This window comes from Eleginops maclovinus, chromosome 13 (assembly GCF_036324505.1).
Source record: "Eleginops maclovinus isolate JMC-PN-2008 ecotype Puerto Natales chromosome 13, JC_Emac_rtc_rv5, whole genome shotgun sequence".
NCBI classification, from domain to species: domain Eukaryota; kingdom Metazoa; phylum Chordata; class Actinopteri; order Perciformes; family Eleginopidae; genus Eleginops; species Eleginops maclovinus.
The window spans coordinates 14,630,680-14,652,215 of NC_086361.1; the positions used below are offsets into that span (position 1 = coordinate 14,630,680).

The 21,536-nt window shown below is 41.8% G+C and overlaps 2 protein-coding genes across 2 annotated transcripts in view; one reads left to right on the forward strand and one right to left on the reverse strand.

The window, feature by feature from the left end:
• The window catches only part of triqk (triple QxxK/R motif containing), a 128,447-nt gene that overhangs the window by 5,329 nt on the left and 101,582 nt on the right, over positions 1–21,536 (forward strand). The window lies entirely within an intron of this gene.
• Positions 2,272–9,828, reverse strand: trib1 (tribbles pseudokinase 1). The gene is made up of 3 exons (XM_063899102.1): positions 9,140–9,828; positions 8,053–8,345; positions 2,272–4,843 (listed from the first exon to the last, which is right to left on the reverse strand). The coding sequence occupies exons 1-3, from the start codon at positions 9,458–9,460 to the stop codon at positions 4,369–4,371; spliced, it is 1,089 nt and encodes a 362-aa protein (XP_063755172.1). The 5' UTR covers positions 9,461–9,828; the 3' UTR covers positions 2,272–4,368.

Below are 21,536 nucleotides of genomic sequence, written 5' to 3' on the forward strand. Positions count from 1 at the left end.
AATGGCCATAAGGTCCTCATAAAAGCAAGTCAGATCAATAATTTAAAAAATAACAAGAACAACAAATATTTGAACTCGGGAGAGAATAAAAGAGCCCTCAGGTACAGCAATAGAGAAGGAGTGTAACAGTATTTACCCTACAAGGACACGTATCACAGCACAGCTTGTGTTTTTGCCACAAGCTGCAGTTTGCCGTAGAGCCACAAGATGGCAGAAGATATCACAAACTGACACGATTTTAATAAAGGTATGCCTTTGTGATTTAAGATTACCCTTGTAAATACCAACCCTATTACAAGCACTCAGACTCCACACCAAACTATCATCAACACAATAACTCTTATTCCTTCAGGAATTTGTATCATGAAATAAATCAGGTCAAGGATTATTTAAATAGTGGAGACCGTTTCCATTGCATCAGTGGAGTGCTTTCCAGTGCCAAAGAGTTCCAGGAAGAAACACAATACTTAACATCATCTCAGACCGAAGACTGAAGCAGGTGCTCGACTTTCAAATCTCAGATCTGCTTCTTCACTTCCCTGTGTGGTTTATGTGTGTAAAGCAGGGCCTTGTGACACAGTGATCCCCTGATCCTGTGTGGTCCACACAAACAACTAAAATAGGTTTCCTCTGAAAAAAAATGGATTCGTCAAAGTTATATTTTGATATACGATATGTGACTGTATGCGACTGAAATGGCTTCAAACATCCCCTGAAATACCAGAAAATACTCTCCTCTGTAATGTCTCTTTCATCAAATGAGTTTGGCTAATGGAGAATCAAGGAAGTATCCTATGACAATCCGGTGTATGTCTATCCAGTAAGGACGTTTTTGAACTGTGTTATGTAAAGGTTACTGTGGTTGGGAAACTTTAATGATCCTGGATCACAAGGAAGGATAAAGTTTACATTTGTGGTTAAGGGACTGGACAGGATGAGATCACCCAAAAAAACCAATGGAGAAGACCTAACTTTATTTTACTTCTCACGAGTACTGATTGATTTCTAACCATTACTTTCTATTACAACCCCTTAAACGAACTATTTGACCTTTTGGAAACTCTTTCATTCACTCTCTTCCTTAAATGAGTTGACTAACAAGACTCTCACTTCTGTACTGTAAATATGAAGCTAATGCTAGCAACCGGTTAGATTATCCTGGCATAAAGACTGGGAAACAGCTAACATGGCTTTGACTTAAGTTACAACATTTGCTCACCAGCGTACCTTTTTAGATTTGGTTTTTTCCTTATTTTTATGCTAGCTAAGCTATCCAGCATCCAGCATTGCATTAAGTGTTGGCTACAAACAAAAGACTGGGGTCAATCTTTTTATCTAACTAGGAAAAAGAAATGGCATGAGCCTATTTCCCCAAAACTATTTCCCTATCTTTAAACTTATAGAGCTTTCAATTACAGACTTCTTTATGGATATAACTTTCTCACACACCTTATCTCAAACCAACTCTTTTACTTAAAAACACCCTTATACACACACACACTTCTCCAGATATTCATTACATGACCTAATACTAACCTACTTTTTGATGGCTGTGTGGACAAACCCCGGATCTGAAGTGTTAGGAAATCGCTAGTTTGGCAGTTTCCCAGCTACTGAGACACACCAGCTACCCTGTTGATACCTAATCTGACTTTTTCTGCTTACACGCACGCACGCACAGACGCACACATGCAGGCAGGTATGCACATTAACACACGCACAGAGCGCTTACGCAAGCCACAGCCAGCTATGCCTAAGGTAGTCATAACACAACGACGGTGGAGACATGCCAAGCTCTTATAGGTCAAACAATGATTCATAGGCAGAAGTGGATTAGATAGAAAAAAAGAAAATAAAGAAATAAAGACTTAATAACGTTGGTGTTCAGTGTTTGATGAGTTCCACCGGTTACAGCTCAAGCTGAGGATAAAGGAGTGATGGGGTTCATGCTCTCCCTTGTTCCAGGAAAATACACTGACCCACTATTGACATTTGTGTGTTTGAGGAGTTAAATGTTACATTACACAAAGGTCAGAGAAGAGTAAACGTTTAGAGGCAGAGATGGAGAGAGATGGAGAGAGAGGGAAAGGGAGAGTTTTTTCCCTTTCAAGGAGGAAATTGAAAATGCATTGTTTTCTCTCGCAGTGATGAAGAGCTGTGTGGAGAGAATTCTTTCAGGGAAGACTTCTAGGCATGCTGTGAAATGTGCAGGTGTTTGCATGGGTGTGTGTGGGAGACATACAAGGAGCATTAATGAAAAAACAAGCAATGTGAATATGAAAAAATGTGATCTTTATTCAACATCTTCACACGTATTTGAAATATACATATTTACATCTTTTTTACAATGAATATATTTCCTGTGTAACCTGTCTAGACCATTAAAAGCCTCTAGGTTGTGTCACAAATACATAATTCACAGTGCAATATTAAGTTTGTGCACCCGTGTCAGTTTACTCTACGTATCACATGAATGTGTGACTCAATTTACATATATGATTCAGGAACAAAATCCTAAATCTGTTAAATTACTTTTCTGTTCGGAACAATTCAGATTGTCACAAGTCGGTTAACCACCTGGTATTTCAAGCAGATGAGGGAAAATAATTAGAGAACTGCAGCAGATGTGGTATTAGCCTACAGCGCTTCTCAGATATGCCACATTTAGAACCAGCGTCAAAATAAATGTAGCTGACTGCAGGTCAACAGTAGCCTGTAAGGATGAACTTCACTGAAGCGCTTCATCTGCCTGTCACTATCCAAGATAACACATATTTTAGAATGCTCTAAATCATGTCACTAACTATTTGACTAGTCTCCATGAATCCACAGCTTTCAATGGGAAAATAAAAAGGAAGAGGGGAAGAAGTACCATTAAATAGGCGAAACAGTCAGAACAGATTCTTCCAGCCAAGGTCAGGACCGCTCTCTGCAGACACGCTCGAGCGTTGAGTCATCATCAGACAACCAACATCAAATATGATATGACTGTGACTGATTCAGAGACATTCAGTTTATGAAACACAGTGATACGGGCACAACACTCAGCACAGCTCTGTGAAAGCAACTCAGCTTGACATAATGTTCCAACAGAAATGAACAAAAACAGGTTCAACTTCTAAGCACAGGAAGTCTTCATTTTCTTTTGACTTGATGGGCTGCTTAACTGGATATTAGACACATTTCTTAATAAATACAAACATTTTTGGATTGTGAGTTAACTCATATTGCATCAGTAGGAAGTACCATTTAAATTACTTTCCCGACTAAAGTCCTACTGTGGCATGCCTTGAGGCGTAAGATTTATCCAATCATCTCTGTTGCTCCAAAGGTATGTGACCAAGCCTACTTTCTGCATTACGTTTTCAACTAGAGGCATTAGTGTTCGGTTTGGCTGTGGCTAATTGCACACACAGCATTAAAGAAGAGCCAGATTGATCACAGTTAAAAATGGAAAGTTGAGACCCTGTTAATAGCTGATGCAACTAATATTACAATGAATTATAGTTTGAGCAATTGAATTGCTTCAGTTTTAACTGTTAAACATAAAATGGACTGAGATTTGTACCGTTTCCTGTCCTTAGCCCAGCGACACTGATTATTATTAAGTGTGTGTGACAAACTTTCCGCACTTTTCTGTGAGTTTCACTCCAGTAACACCCTGCCTTTCTCAACCTTCTGCGCTTGGTGTGAGATTTGTAAATGCTCTCCATTTGCTGATACGTTGCCAGATTGGCAGTGAGGGACCTTTCTAGCATCCCCGCTGTGTGTGACACATCAGTCCTCCGCTAAGCATCTTTCTCACTCTATGACACTGCCTGCTGCGAGACGTCAAGCTTGTGCTAGGCCTTCCTCAAGCCGGTTGGTGAGTCATCTGGCGGAGCCTCCAGCCCAGCCAGGGAGTGAGAGGAACAACATCATGTCTCCTCGCCTCCCGTTCAGCAGGATTCTTCTAATGCTTTCTGAAGCCTTGTGAGTCCAGGCTGAGACAAAGCATTGGTGACTACTGTTTGCCGTGGGTTCATTTTCTATGATACACCCATCGTAGCCTGAAGGGATCGTTTTGTGAAAATAATCTGGCAAATTCCTCGCCATTTCTTTTAGCACCAAATATTTTTTAAATCATACACCTAGTAACACAATGTATGTTCATTGTGAACAATGCCCTTAATGAGTAACACTTATAGTACACATATACAACAACCAAATACAGTACAGTAAGTTCTTGTAGAAAGCTTGAGGGTGTATGTACACTCAACAGTACACAAATGGGTTTTCTAAAAAGTGCCAATGTAAAAAGACAACAATGGATCCCTTATAGCAATCTCTGATTTGGTCCTTTAGCCAGACTCAGCTTATTCAAGTCTGTCAGCAGAACAGATCGTCCTCCTCTTCTACGTCAAAGGATGGCACCATCTGTTCTGCCGAGCTCACTTCCTGTTCACCCACTGCCACTTCCTGCGACGATGGCGGCTGGTGGAACCACGGGTGAGCGAGCAGCTCATTCGCCGTGAGTCTCTCCCAGGGTTCTTTCCTCAGCAGGCTCTGGAGCAGACACTTGGCCCTGGGCGACAAGCCCTCTGGCAAACAGCACTGGCCTCTGCGGATTTTGGAAAACAGCGTGGCGGGGTCGGGGTCGTGGAAGGGGTAGCGGCCAACTAGCATGGTGTACAGCATGACCCCAAGGCTCCACATGTCAGCCATCTTGCCAGAGTAAGGTGCAGAGCCGCTGAGGATTTCTGGGCTGACATAGGCAGGGCAGCCATGGGTGTCGGACATGGAGTCGTTGTTTGGGTCTTCTAGGACGCGGCAGTCCTCAAGGCTTTCTAGTCTCACTTGTGTCCTGTGAAGAGAAAGGCAAAAGAAGGTCAGGACATTTCTAAGGAACGTTATGTGACTGAAATGTATCTTAGCTAAACGCTTACTAACAGTAACTATTTCCCCAAAATATTTGAGAATCCGCTTTTCAAAAGGACATTAGGTACTACTGAGGGCTTCAACTATCTTACTCACATGATAAAACAATAACAATATTATTTGCAGTCATGTCAATTTGTTGTTGGAAATGGTTTTGTCAGAGACCCCATGTACAACGATATTTAAAGCAAAAAACAATTTTTGATTTTGCGCAGCACTGAGTGTGTGTGTGTGTGTGTGTGTGTGTGTGTGTGTGTGTGTGTGTGTGTGTGTGTGTGTGTGTGTGTGTGTGTGTGTGTGTGTGTGTGTGTGTGTGTGTGTGTGTGTGTGTGTGTGTGTGTGTGTGTGTGTGTGTGTGTGTGTGTGTGTGTGTGTGTGTGTGTGTGTGTGTGTGTGTGTGAGTGAGTGAGTCTTTATCCAACTGAGACTTTGTTTAACACTGCCAAACATTTCAGAGAGCTGTTAAATGTAAGTCACTGATTGCATCATGGAAAAACAAGCATCCTTCCTTAAGCCTTAAGCAGCACAGCAGACAAACAGATGGACACACACACACACACACACACACACACACACACACACACACACACACACACACACACACACACACACACACACACACACACACACACACACACACCAGTGAACTCACTATGACCTAAGAGGACCACATTTAGTCCTGTTTGAGAATCAGAGCTGCCTTAAAACATTTCCAATGACTTCCTGGCACACATGGTCACATAAACACACATATAAATATACAACTCTAGCACCCTCCTCCTCCCCTGCTCACACATACAATGCTATATTTAGCCATGTTAATGAGTGGACAGCACCAGAGCCACTAAGCTTATGAAAATGTGTATTGCAGATAGAGACATTACCACTGAAACTCTTACAAAATGATGGATGGGAATGGAAAAATGGGTGATCAATTCTCATATACAGCAACAAACATGATGTGTTTTAAATTCTAATTTAATTTGTGCCTCTCTAGATGTGCTCCCAAGACTAATACGCCGATTGAAGTTTTATCAATTCAAACGCACACAAGAAGTGTGCAGCTTAATCTAGAGACACTTCAGCTGTCAGACAGAGTGGCTGGAGAGGGAAATAGACAGCCAGAGAACAGGATGAAAAGAGTGACAGCCAGAAGGACCAAGATAGGAAGGAACTGATATTTTAACACCAAGATAGAGAAGGAGATAAGTCAGGAGAGGAGAATGAGAAAAGCATACAGAAAAGGAAACAGAACAGAGAGAGTTAAAGGGTTGGAAGGAGTGACTCATCCTTCTGTTGAGAGTACATATCTTCCCTCTCTTCCCCTCTTTCTCTCTCTCGAGCGGCGGCTATCTGCACCTGGGTCCCACACTCACGGCGCCAGCCATCCCATAATTACCCTCAAATGACTGTTGCCACATCAGTGACGCACGGGAGGCTGGCCCGGCAGTGAAGCTCTGCATGCTTCATAGTGCTAGTCACCTTCCCTAAACTGGCTTTTCCAACTGCACTGTGTGTGTGTGTGTGTGTGTGTGTGTGTGTGTGTGTGTGTGTGTGTGTGTGTGTGTGTGTGTGTGTGTGTGTGTGTGTGTGTGTGTGTGTGTGTGTGTGTGTGTGTGTGTGTGTGTGTGTGTGTGTGTGTGTGTGTGTGTGTGTGTGTGTGTGAATCAAAATAGCATTTGTCAAATTGTTGTGACTTACTCTCTTGCTCTGGCTCGAGTGCTGCATTGTTGGCCAGTGCATTGCATCACAGCGTGTTGGGCTTTGATAGATGCCTGATTGTGAATTTGAAAGACCACATGAAGGGCTATATGCAGCATCGCAACATTTCAAGGAAAGTTGTGTGTGTGTGATAAGTCTGCAAATGGATAGAGACAGCAATCTCAAGGTGTTCTAAGTTCCACGCTGTCAGAATAATCTGCAGCCTTTTTTACAGTCGCAAAACAAAAGGTTATTGGTAGTGGCATTGCAGGATGTCTCCAGACAAAGTGTAAAGAGAAGTTAAAAATGAAGATGTCATCCCACAACCCCAGGGTCAAGTGGGTCTTGTGGCTCCACGAGCATCAGTGTTGCAATGCTGTCACCCTGCTAACAAAATACTGAATTCCAGAAGGCTTTTGAGCCTGCTCTGAATGTGTAATGAGGGCTCATCCAAACATGCATGTATGGACACACGCACAAACACCAAGAAGGAAAATGAGCCATGCAGCCCCCCTCCTCTTCCCCTCTTCACATATACACTGTGACTCATCGCTCTGCAGCCGTATAGCTATCAGAGGGACACAACCGACTTCAACTTCTCTCACTGGCTGTCTGCTCTCATTCATCCAGGGTGACCCCGCAAACCCAGAGGTCATGGCTGGAGAATGTTACTGTTGAAAAGTCTCCTTGAAAAAAGGGCCTTTGAAAAGCTGGAAAGGGGGGATTGGGTTGTGTGCCATCAGCAGGCACTTACAGGAAGGAGTGTGACGCAAGGGCAAAGAGCCGACAAATAGTTTTGTAAGCAGGGGTTTTGTGTGTCTTCATGGACATAATGTGTAGTACACACATACAAATATTAAGGAGCATGTGTGTGCGGTTGTGCGGGGGTGCTTTGAACTCCTTCTTGCATGGAAGCCAGTGTATTTGAATGAATCCTTTTTGCAGCAAGCAAGTTGTGATGTAATTATTTAATAAATAATGAGTAATACATATATAGACAGCAGAAGGGGACGATTGTCTCATTCACCAGCCTCGTCTAGCAGCTCTGCCAAATTACCACCCACTACATTCACACATGTATGCGCACAAACACGCACGCATGCAAAGCAAACACACAACAGACATACAAAGAAGCGTATCGAGAGTGAGAAAGGGAGACAGACAGAGGGCGAAAATCTGGGAAGCTATGCTGTCTGCCTCCACAAGTACAGAACCTCCTACTCTATCAGTGCCCACATTGCTATCTGCACACATGGCCTGTGTGTATCAGCTGCTGCCTTCACTGGCTCGTCCCATCACACTGCATGTGTTCAATTCTGTATCCAAATAAAGTTAACTGATACTATAAGAGCTGAAGGAGACGGAGAAAAAGGAATGTGGTGCTTAACAAGTGGATAAACGATGTTTTAGTGAAGTGTTGGTGTGTTTTCTCACCTTTTTTCATCAGCAAAGACAAACTTTCGCAGTTTGAGGTCACCCAGCACAATGCCTGCCTGGTGGCAGTGTGCCACAGCCAGAGCCACCTGACGAAAGAGCCTACAGGCGTGATCCTCATCCAGCCTGCGCCAGCTCTTCACCAGGGTGTGCATGTCCCCGAAGTCCTTGTCGAGGAACACGTAAGCTTTGCGTTCTCCAAGGATGATGTCCCTGAAGCCGGCCACATTCTTGTGGGCTGGTAGGATCCCGTAGGCTCTTATCTTTTCCTGGTACACCCCCATATCAAAGACCTGAGAGGGAGAAGAAAGTAGAAGAAGAGGAGGGACAGAGATCGAGATGGGAATTAGGAAGATGGGGAGGGAGGGAGAGTTTGTGTGAGGGGGATGAGGCAATCGGTCAGTGCGTTCTTAATGATCATGTGAGGGAACAAGCATGCAAATTTGGCTGTGAGTTTAAAAAAAAAATCAGGCCTATAGAATATGCTTTGATTCCAGCTCAATACACTGCTATTGCAAGAGCATGACGAATGAATCACCAAAGCATGAAGTGATTAACTTTATTAATCAACAAAGCCAAATGCCTGCAGGTCTATCATGGAAAATAAACACAGGGATGTGGAACAGTGAAAGACCCTGTCCTTATCAAAGCAGATCCTTATCATTGGAGTCTTTCTTTGCCCCTCGTGTTTGCATTTTGTGTGTGTCACAGCATGGCGTATTGCAGTGACGTGTATGCAAATGAGCCGAGTTGACAGACATTGTGTTGTGGAGCCTCAGTGCCAAGGATCACTGGATTTTTAAAGGTAGGCTGTGTATCCATCACAGGCACAGGCGAAAGTGGTTGCCTGGCCTTTTGGGTTTTTGTAAACAGGTTGAAAATAACCATTTCATTTCATGATTTCAAAATAATGAAGCAAACCTGCTGTAATTACGCAAAGTGTGACACATTTCGCGTGAGAATGACAATTGGGGGGGGGGGAAACTCGGCTTAATACTGATGACATGTCAGACAGACGATTGAGCAACGCGATGTCTCGAAACAATATTCATTCAAAGAAATTGCACAATGAGGGGATTGCGCATACCTTGCACAGCAGCTCATCGCCAGTGTCGGTGTTCATCGCGCTGTGCACGCTATCCCGGTCCGCCAGAGGTAGAAGTAGAAACGGTCCTATCCTGGACGGCCCCTGGTGGGTCGCCGGGACAGGGCTGGAGACTGGGCTGACCGGGGACCCGGGAGAGGTGCCGAGGAGTCCCTGCGTGTCCCCCGCCTCGGTGCTCAGCCTGGCGCATTTGGCCGGCGGCTGGTCATCAGAGTCCAGCCGCTTGTGCGCGACTCTCCCGGTGCGGATGCAGGGTGCCGGGCTGCTCCACTGCAAGTTCATCCTGATAGACCGATTCACCATGAAAGCAAACACGAGACCCCGACTGGTTAAGGATGAGTCCTTTTAAAACAAACTACAAACTGTGCGCTCCATTTCCCAGTGTGAGATTCATTAAATATAAATGAAACTTCAGCGATAATCCAACCCACGTCCTTTTTTGGAGTGAATGCCCGTGGCTTTCAGGTCTGTGTACTTTTGGTGAGAAAATCCCGATCCCTCAGAGTCCAGACTGAGAGAGAGAGAGAGGGATAGAGAAAGAGAGAGAAGGAGAGCCCGCCTCACACTCAGAGAGAGGGAGAGTGAGTGAGCTCCGGTGATGTTGAGCTCAGAGCTCAAACACTCCGCCCGACCAGTCCAGCCTCCTGCTGACACACAACCACGTTGAGCAATCCTGTAACGACACCGACTCCAGCTCAGCTCTGATGAAACTGCCTGCCGTATTACCTTTCACAGGAGACTGCGCAAGCATATGGTGCAAACATTCATGTCATTTTTCCACGTGCTTGTTATGGTGTCATGAATCTAAGAATTCTTGCTCTGCTAAGATTTTGCTGATACTGAAAAAACCCGACCATGTGAGAGGAATGAAGAAATCATCTGCTACTTATCATGACTGCCTCATCAAGCATGCACATGCTTTAGACAATAATTAACTATCTTTAAAACTCTTTCTCTGTCTTAGTTGTTCCCTAATGTTCAGTTCTCATTGCCATTTATTACTGGTTGTTGCAACAATCTCTCCACAGACCTCCTGTATGGCACCTAAGGTGTTTGCTATCCAAATGTTAGGCCTCAAGTGTGAACGAGTTTGTACAAAGCCTCAGTGTATGAGCCTTAACTCTAGCTTTAACATCACCATGATATTTTCCCATGCTGGGCTTGTTTGTTATGTGGATATGACTCACCCCCATAAAGCCTTTCGTGGTGCTGGGCTATAAGCATTCACATAAAATATGCCAGCGTGGCTCCATAAACAACATCATAGCAGCCGAGCTCCCAGAGACACTGATCCCAAGTTATAACTATGTTATACAAAAACAAGCTATCCAATACTGTGCAATCAGTGCAAAAAATTATGCAATATTCTTGAAAAAATATATAATCAGTGAACTATGAACTGTTACTTAAGAATGTAAGAACCAGAAATTGAATGCTGAAGTACAGTAGTCACCTTGAAAAATATTCCTGTGTTGAGGTAATTATAAATGTGTGTTTGTTGGGGTGTGTACACATGCGTGACCATGTGTCTAGTTGTGCAAGAGTTCTCTTTTCCACCGCTTCATGTCACACAAGCGCAGAGGCTCACTGAGCGTTTACTAAAACACAGTGCACCAGCTGGCCTTTGAGTGTGTGTGTTTTTTTTTTAGCACTATCGCCCCTCTTTTGCACAACCCCTCCTGCCAAACAGAAGCATGCTGTTCCAAACCATTTCTTTCCACATTTCCAACACAGTTCCTTCCCCAAGAGGTCACACACTTGAGCAGGTCACAGCAGCTCAGCTCAGCTTGACTCAGAGGGGTCATGTGAACCTGTCTCTGCAGGCCAACCAAACATGGATGAGCTGCAGATTCCATAGGAATGATGACTGTTATTTTTAGGCCTTGCATTCTTTCTTTGTGCAGTGGTCGTCCTATGAATAAGGTGACTCACCAACTGATTGATGTGTGCGTGCGTCTCTGTGAGCAAGTGTGTTTGTCATGCCGTCGAGCGGGCACAGGAACAGGTTTCCTCTCTCTCTCGGCGGTCTGTCACTCTCTTTTTAAGGAGTTCAAAAAGCAAGATGAACAGTCACTGTGGGAATAGGCGGCAGAGCTATGGAAGGCCTGGAGCTTTATTGTTATCTGACAATAGGCTACACCTGGTGTGTCAGGGCTTCAAAGTGATGATGCATGTTTGTTGCTTGTTTGTGTGTGACACAGTGTTGAGGTATACACTGGAAACACTGACTTATATGTGTAGACTGTAAAAAAACATGTAAAAACACATTGTTTTTTGCATGTATGCGACATGACAATTTGTCTGATCTTAATTTCTAATTTGAATCATTGCACCAGGTCACACCCTACTGCATGTATGAGCTGGACATTACTCTTATGCAAGATGTTGCTGGACAGCATGTTGTAGTGTACAAGTGAGTGTGTGTTATATGTGTGTTTGTTTATACAGCGTCTGAGTAGGAGTGTGGCTGAGTCCCCATGCAAGTGAGCTGGAAGAGAAAGCAGTATTCAGGGCATGCTCTCTCCTTGTTATAATTAGCGGAGTCACTCACCACCAGCAGCGGTAAAGAGAGGCTGGGAATTGATCTGCTCTGAGAATAGTTCAATCTGATCTGGCTGACAGCCAGCCATCGCTGTGAATTATTCTTCATTTGAGCTTTTCTGAGCATAGCTGTACGAGACTTTAACTTGAGTCAGACGAACAGTTAGTCACGATAATTAAAAATTGCAACTTGTCTGCCTCGAGACTTGACTTAAAAGGGAAATATTTATCAGTTAGAAGTAAAAGCAGTGAAGTAACCTTTTATTGATATCTTGCATTCAAATGTCTAGGGACAAAAAACAACAAACTGCATATACATTTGGTTATAAGCTTATCAAACCATAGTGTACCATCATGGACTATGTCTCCAAATAATGAATGACATAAAATATATTTTAGGATGAACCTTTTCCACAAAACTCTACTGCACTTAACGTTTACTTTCACTAATCATACTAAAATAATCTTTTAACCTTCAATTCGGCCTGGATGTGTTGTGGATTTTTATTTTTCCATCTTGGCTGCTCATAATTACGGTCAGAACAATTTTACATTAATGCCGCGCTAGCCTTAGCAATGTAACCCAGCAGGCAAAACACCAGGACACTAAAATAGCAAAACAGTACTTGGGTACTTTGCCCTTCCAAATGTTGTAATATTATGTTGTATTATTCTAATCAAAGCTGCACTTGAACCCCATATAGGATCTAAAAAAGGGCATTTGAGAAAAGAACGAAGCTAGGATACTGTATGCAACAGTGGTTTCCACCATATTCCTCTATATTATATTATTATAGTATTATATACTGGCAACATTTTATTTTACTTTCTAAAAGTTGTCTGTAGGCCATTATCATTGTGTTTGGACAGCTGACAATTTGCTTTGAATGTAGAAATAGAGTGTAGGAGATAGAAGTGGGCTTTTTGATATTCAATTCTGTACAAGCAATACAAATGATGAGTGATGATGAGTTTCCATCATGTTAAGAATGTAGTCTTTAGAACAACAGAAAGCAGATCTTATAAGTGTGTGATACTCCTTCAGTCTACAGTATATATTACGCTCACAGACAGTGTGAACTGTATGAACTGCATGAAGTGAGGTTACTTCCAAAATTAGTCATCATCCTGCAATAACCATCTCTACTGAATATGCTCTGTATTTTCACAACCTTGGCTGACCTCAAGGACAATCAGTCAAACCAGGAGCTGAGATGGGGGATTGTTTCATGTGGATGGATTCCAGAATGTAATTGGGCCCAAAATGTCTGCCTTCCTTTGCTTGTTATCCCAACCTGTCCATCACTGTTTCTTTGATCTGTTGGACAGAGTCTGGGGTGGTAAGAATGGAGAGACTGAATGTTGGCAACACAAATGATTTTTGAAATTCAAAACCATATAAAATACAGAATTACATTTTCACAATATACTGTATTCTGATTTTATAGCACAATAGCCACTAATAGCTTCTTACATCAGGACACACACTTTAACATTGTTCCCGGTTGATTGAAAACATTTGTTCTCACACACGGGAGTTGTCATGTTTGCACATACTCACCACAAACACTTCCCTAAAGCTCTTTTGAGAAGTTCTATAGCTTCAGCTGAAAATAAAATTCCTCATTTTGTAATGAATAATGTGGTGACGCACTGATAACAATGCATTTACTTTGGGCAAATATATATATGCAATATACAATCCATTACCCAGATATTAAATGGGAATGTTGGTTCCTATCGGCAATCCCAGTGTCGTCACACTTTAGACTTTCAGAAATCCTAAATATATTTATGATCACATTTCATACTTAGTTAATTACATTTTGCTTCATAATTACAACAACAGAGGTAACCATTCAAATAGATGCTCTGTTTCCTAATGTAGTTTGAACATGCAGAAAGTTGAAATTGATCTCCAGGGTCAATAAAAGTTATGAATGATTGACACTTTGGCTGCCAAATCATGTTTTCACTAGGATGTTTACACAAAAAAAACCACAACTGTGTCGCTATAACTGTATAAATATTGGTGATTGGTAGTACTTGGCATTGAATTGTGATACTGATCTGTACAAGTTTGTCATTGAGGTGTTGGTCCAGCACAAGCCTCCAGAAGAGCCGATAAGGGTTTTGATTAAAGTGGCTATCTTATACATTGGTGTACAATATAGGTGTTCTTACTCAATAAACAATACACTGCCCTCAATGAAGAATCTCTGTTGATTTTGTTTATGCCCATTTATATAACCACAGATTCAATGTTTAATATAAATGTTTAGTTTGACCAGTTCATGGATTTTGTTGAAAGACTGTACAACATCCACCAAATATCAACTATTTCCATCTTTGACACTTTCCTGAATAAGGTCATTTCACTTGAAGTCAGCTTACTTTCCTTCAAGTCCCAAGAAATTCATTTCATAACTCATTCTTTGTCAGTCCCTCTTCAACACATGATTTCACTGAAATAGTTGCCTTACACTCAGTGCTTCACTCCAGGATGACTCAAGGGGTTTCCTGTTGCTAATGGGAAGTGCATGGCAATTGTGTGTGTGCTGTGGCCAAAACAACACACACGTCACCAGCATACTGTCACCAGCTCATCACTGAGGTTACACAAGCTGTCTCCACTCAGCTGGGTCGAGCGTATGATGTCAGTCAGTGGAACAAGAAAACACTGATTGACGAAAGGAAACAAAGTCTCTTTTTTAGATATATTGTTGTGCGGAGAAATAAAGAGGAAGATTGTAGTATGTTTGGTGAACATTCACACTTTAGCCAAAGTAGGAGGTATAAGATCAAAGTGTTAATTTGAAAGAGGATGCCATGAACAATTGTAATTGAATTCACCAAAAATAAATCAAGACTTACAGCCAGGCTAGTCATAGCCACTTGCGTTCTGTCAGGCTGTAATTAAACATTACGCTGCTTTGAGCTAATGGCTAACTCTAGCATGCTAACATGAATGCAGTTTTTAGGCTATCTGTTGTGAAGCAGTTCAAATATTTAACACGTTCACCTCTATATTTTAGCATGTTAGCATGCTAGCATTTTCTAATCTGAATTTAACACTGCTCAGCTACATCGAGATGTTTCGCTTGAATCAACAAAATGTCAGTTCATGGTGGCGCTAGAGTAAATGTAAAAGCATCACCAAAGTTATCAGGTTACATTGCCTGCACACATATCTGTACACATTATGATACAAATATTGAATATTGAAGCTACTGAGAGACATTCCACACCCTGCTAACATGGTCAAAAATGCACAAACTGTTTTTCGTACTTGTTTTTCCAAATGTTCTTAGTGTTTTTTCACTCACAATTCCCCCCAGTTTTCAGCTCCTTTTGATTTATTTTACCGACACTGTTAAAAATATTCTTTTACCAACATCGCCCGAGAGGATGTCACATGAAAGTATCATCCAACATTAATCTTCTCTGTGCTGTTTGATGAAAGATAAGTTACAGCAGCAGTTCAAAAGGGGTGTCCGCTTTAAACGAACCAGCACTAAATTATATTCTGAAGGGAGCAGATCCTCCGTCTCTCTTCAATGAGCCTGGACACAAAGTACAACCTCCAGCCAAAACACGAGAGGTTGAATCATCATTAATGACACCACGAGTTTGATTGCGATAGATCTACAGAGAAAAAAAACACTTTTGTCACAAGAAGTCCCATAACCCCAAACCTCTTCCTCGAGACAGTCAACCGGTAGTAGCCTACGTTTATCAAAGTGTGCAAACACGAGAGGGAGAGAAGAGCTTAGCATTTGGAAAAAGCAATTAATTGCAGGATAATACCCCATGTAACAGGATTTCAATGAATGTGAGTGCTGCTCCGCTCCAAAAGGAGATTTATTCTCATAATCCCGTGATGAAAGGGATGACCAATTATTTCCCATGCATTAGAACACACTGCCTGAACCAGGGCTAGGCCAGCGGGAGAAAAGAGGAAGCAAGGAGCAGGAGGAAAAGAAAGTGTTTGTGTGTACACATACACACTAACTATTCAGCCACTAACAACAACCTGTCACTCTTCACAAATTACCTAATGCAGAGCTTTTAATGATATGATTGCGCTACAACTCACGGGAGAAAGATGAAAGCAGAGAGTTGCTCCATTAACTGCAGACTGCGTGGCTGCTGGAAATAAGGCCCGGCGTTTCTTGGCGTTTCATCAGTTTTGAAGGATGTGGAAAATGTGGGTTAACATTCATGAAGTTTGAGTTTCAACAGCAGAGTGTCATCATAAAGAAGTACACATGATGTTATTGAAACAGACACTACATTCTTTCAAAGGAATTCATTCATACTGTGCCTCCCTGGTGAATCGCGATGGTATAACTTTCCTAATTAAGGGGGGATAGTAGATCATAATGTGGCACATTATTTCCCAAAACGACTTGAGCTATGAAAAGCTTGAAATTGTTTATCCAGAACTTGTTGAATTTTTCTTTTTGCAAGACATATTTCACTGGGGTCATTTTTCCCACAGAGCATCAGTATGAAAGATCAACATATATAAAGTAAAAAGCAGTGAAAAGTGACATTTAAAAAAGAAAATCTATAAATATCCAGCTCTCACAAGATCATCGTAGGTAAAAATGTATATCACAAAAAGGTATAGTGTAAAGTCATATGTAAATGAGCATGGTGTAAACACCTCAAATCAAATGATATTTAGTCCATTTTATTTGAGGTGACTAAAGGTGTCTGTATTGTACAACCAAAGTACTTCTCGAATGGTTAAACATAATCTAAAATCCTTTCCCCCTTCCCGATTTCAGCCTCTTGTCCACGAGTGATGGGGTTGTCGGTGTAGTTTGCTAGCTGCTCACAACAAGTATGTATTTTGTGGTAAAAGGTCTCGTTCAGTCAGTTACAGAGGTTTTCCAAAGAATTACGAAATTAATCTGAAAGTATCTGCATGGATGGAAGTAGGTTAAAGAAATGATAACAGTTCCCACCAATGCATTTCCTCTTTTTGCTCTGCAACACTATCAGTCAAACATCAGATAAGGTGGACAAGGTGCATGAGGATTGCAAATGTTCACAAACATTTACAAAGCGTGTCAAACTGCCTTCATTAAACACCTCATGAGTAGATAGTCCTTTGCTGCAGCTCTCTTCCTGCAGGTCAAAAGTCCCCATTGACATTAAAGTCATGCACACTTCTGTTCAATGGTGATTCATCGCACCCAATTTAACCCAGTCCATGAGACCTGCAGTAAACAGGTTTTGTCTTCAATGCTGCACTACTCGATGTGAGTCAGTGTGACAGGATCACTATGAGTGCGTGACAGCCTATGAACGGCACGTCCTGCCGTGTATGTTCAGGGACAGACAGCTGCAGTTACTTCGAGTACCTCGTCCACTGTTATGGGTGCTGTTGATGTGTTCACTCTGCAGAGAGAGGAGTGTGTGTGTGGATGTGGTTGAGCTGGTGTCGACTGAAGTCTTGGATGTGTGCATTTGTGTGTGTCTATAGGGTGTGGGCGGAGGTAATTAAGGTGTCAGGAAACATGCATTATTAATCGTAACACGACGTAATAATGGAGAGGCAGCGTGATCTTTCATGCCCGGCTGCTTCCACAGCCCCTGGGTGTGTGTTTGGTCGTGTGTGTAAGTGTGTGTTTCTCATGTTTTTTTGGTTCCTTTGACAAAAACTCTTCACAACAGGAAAGTATTATATGCTTGGATGTGTTTATTTTTATGCTTTTATGATGTTGAGTATGAAAAATATGGTTCAGTCTGTGATTCACTTAGAATAAAAACAAATGGTTGTTTGACCTATTTCAGCATGAGTGCTTTGAATGGTATGTGTCCCATTTCTGATATGGTCTTGTTTTTCTTGAATTTTTTTCCATTCAGAGTACAACAAAACATTCTGAGTATAGTCGTGATAAGGCCCTCACAATCAAACAAACTACGACAGAAATCTTGTATTTGTGGCAGGGCTTAAGAGGAGCCCTGGGCTCTGTGTTGAGGCAGGGCTTTGGAGTTAGGCAAGTTACCAGGCTCTGACTCAATGTTTAGTGTCGATTTCCCTGTGTAAGGTGTTATGTCATTTTCCCAGAGGGTAAATTCTGTTGGGTTTAGGTTGATCCGGTCCCTTTTTTTTAAGTTCAAGTTGAGCGGTGTTGTAACTAATGGAATAAGAGTCTTGTGAGGGTTTATAGAAAGTTGTTTTCACAGATGATAGAATACGCCTAAAGCCGTAGAGCAAGAAGTAGTTTCAAATAAATGTGAAACAGGAACAGATTACTATTTGGGTTACCTTAAGGTACTTTATTTACACATTGCATTTGCTCTGCAGATAGTAAAGGCTTTGCTCACACAGTAAAGTATGTTAAATGAATGTTGTGTGAACCATTTTGTTGGGCCACAAATATCATTTGACTTGAATGAATCAGACCAAATCAGAACTAAACATATTTGTCCCAATACTGTTCCGATGTGTAAAAACTGATTCAGGTGTTACTTTTTATGGTCTGAGACAGCAGAGAAAGATGTTTTTATACAAAATATTGTATATCTGGTAATGTAATACAACTTCTGATAAAACAGATGGTTAACTTGTAGCAAAGCAAGGTCATTAGGTTAGTTGTGCCTCGTTGTTTTCTGCTTGTTGTCCCCCTGATTCTGAGCGGTAGGTAGGGTTCTTGGCACTTAATAAATTCAAGAGCACTGCAAGAGATCTTGAAGTGTTTTTCCACCCTCAGGCGTGTTCTATTTTCAGTGGTCTTTGCTGTCGTGAGCTTCTTTGACATATTATTATACTTTACCGCGCCTGGCTGTTCATCTGAGAGAACAGCTAAAACCTGTGTGGAAGCTTGCCTGGAAATGATGTCCAAAGTAGTCACGGTGTGTGGAGAAAAGGAGGAGGAAAACACTCTTTTGTTTGCACCACACCAGTAGCTGCTGAGGTCTGACTAACAATATGTCAGGAAAGCCCAGTCAATATGTGAGGGTTTAATCTGCTCAAACCAGAAGCCAAATAAATACATTTCAAGCTAAAAAAGAAGAAACAATGTATCGGTGGCTAAGAACAGTTTTCAAATGCCAGAGATGAAAGAAATGTGATGCTTTTTGGTCATAATTTACCAGCAGCAGATATGAGACCATCAACACCAATCTTATAGATAGTAAATATATGGCTAAAGCCTGGAGCTTAGTATTCATGTTGTCTAAATAAAAAGGAGGTAACAGTTCACAGAGAAACAAAATGGACAACTTGTGGTTCTGAAGGTAGGTAAATGCCTTTGTATTTCTTGGCCAGACACAACCACCTTGCACTTATTGTGGGATTGTCAGGAAACCTGCAATAGTTCAACGTTTTGAGAACTACATTTGTTACATTTCTTGACAATAGTTGGATGTAAAGATCAATACCACTCGCATAGTGTATGTATGGTAAATGAAGCTACTGCCAGCTGCCGGTTAGCTTAATTTAGCATAAAGACTGAGAACAGATTAAAATCAATCAATCCGGCACATGAGTGGAAAATTTCTTGGCTGGGACCCGTGACTTCCTGGAGCCTCAGCTGGCTGCTATCACTTCTCATTTTATACTATTTGTACGGATCAAACCAAAATGAAATATTGTGCTAATCAGTGAGCGTTAAAAACTCTGGTTGGCAGATTTTGTTACCTTTGGACAGAGACAAGCTAGGTGTTTCCCAGTATAACCAGTCATTATGCCAAAGTTTCAAAACCCTTATCTTTCTTACTGACAAAGAAATACATCTTTGAGTGGAGGGGATCTGTACTGTGTGGACAGGGACAAGTGCCAACAGTTCATTTTATCACCTCACAGAAACTAAAATAGTTTCTTGACCGTGGTATATGTACCTATTGAGCCGAACTAACAACCCTGCAACCTGCTCATGACTCTACTGCTGGCAGGAGGCTGTAAGGCATGATAGTCTATCTCAAACCTTTAAATAACCTCATAAAACCCTGACAGACTGTTGGTTTTTCTCACCTTTCGCAACTACATCTCTATGGAGCAATACCAAAAGTAAACCCATATCCACATTTTGACATAGAAATGTGCTGTTTACAATCACAGCTATAACAATCTTGAAAGTGTATTATCTTTATAATTAGACGACAATGAATAGATCACATCTTTTTCACACAGGACGATTATAAACACATGATGTGAATCCTTGGAGAACACGATCAGATAATTAACGAACTGAGGTCTGTTTATTTGAAAGCTGTCAGCAGTAACACTTACTCAACCATGTGGTTTATACTGTGAGCTGGTTCATGGTCCGAAGGTTGAGTTTAGTGTGCAAGAGGCTAGCTGAGGAGACAAGAGAAGAATTGGAGCCAATTCCCCAGAGCAAGTTGGAGGAAGACTGTATACACATCGTGATTGACCTTAGGTCATTGGTATATGAATGGGAAGCTTTCCACCACTGGATCCTCTCTGAATGTGTACGTGCATTCATACGAGAGGAGGAACCTCCTACACGCACAGTACACACAATGGCTGTGTCCATTTTGTGTAGTGTGTGAGTGAAAGTGTGTGTGTGTGTGTGTGTGTATGCTATTTCTTGGGATGCTTTGTGGCTTTGCATGCGTGTGCGATTTAACCGCAGCTGACTTCCCCTGTGAGAGAGAACAGACAGTGAAACAATAGACTTCTCCTTTGATTATTGAAGCACGCACGCACGCACACACACACACACACACACACACACACACACACACACACACACACACACACACACACACACACACACACACACACACACACACACACACACACACACACACCAAAGCCCCTCTAACACAAGCCAGATGTCTTCTGGAACAGTGTCGGAGATGGAAAGTTATCCTCTTCATTTTCAGGAGTAAATATTTTTAACCAGTTGAAAGGTAACTGGAAACAGCCGGATGAGGAGAAGAGAAGACGAAGGCAGTTAGAGAAACTGCATTCTCGTGGTAATTTTCAGGTGCAGACTTCATAATAACAGAAGAAAATAGACGATAAAACATTGTCCCACCAGATCATGATAAAAGGGTGTCTGGTAGTGAAATGAGACCACCATGATCGCTTTGCTTACCTCCACTGACTCACTTATGTAACACTCTCTTTATTTTCACAAGTTTTACAAGCATTTTGACACGTCCATTCCTGTGCTAGTCAACTCAACCTCAAACTATATTTATGTCATCCTGTAAGTCCCTCCAACAACATTATGGTTGCTAACATTTAATGCACACAGTACATTGTTTTGACATTCAAACAAAGGACTACAGTACTGCATGGGAGGTTTTAAAGGGGAATTCCCTATTTTTGCAACTTCTGTATAATGTTTTATCTCATATATCGGCAGTGTTGCCACAGTTACCTTGAAAAAATTATCTGATTACTGATTACTCCTTTAAAAAGTAATTTAGTTACTTTACTGATTACTTGATTTTAAAAGTAACTAAGTTAGATTACAAGTTACTTTATTAGTTACATTCAGCAGCTGCCGACCACACCCCCCGCCGCCTCAACATAAAAATGAGTCCAACATACTGCCAATTTTTGTTGTTTGTGTGGTGGGGGACCTCCTGCTTTAGTCGCAGCGCTCTGCTTCGCACCACCTGGTGGGACGTACAACAAACCTTAATATTGTCATCTTTAGCTGACACAAACTCAAAATAGTGACTGTATTTCCAGCTATAAAACGCACATCTCTCCTCCCTCCATTGTTGTTGACGTTTGTGTCGCTGCGTGGTATTACACGTGAGTTGTCCTCATGCTGAAAAGGTGACTTAATTGTCGCATGGACGTCACTCCCCGAGACGCAAGAAGAAAGCAAAAATATGA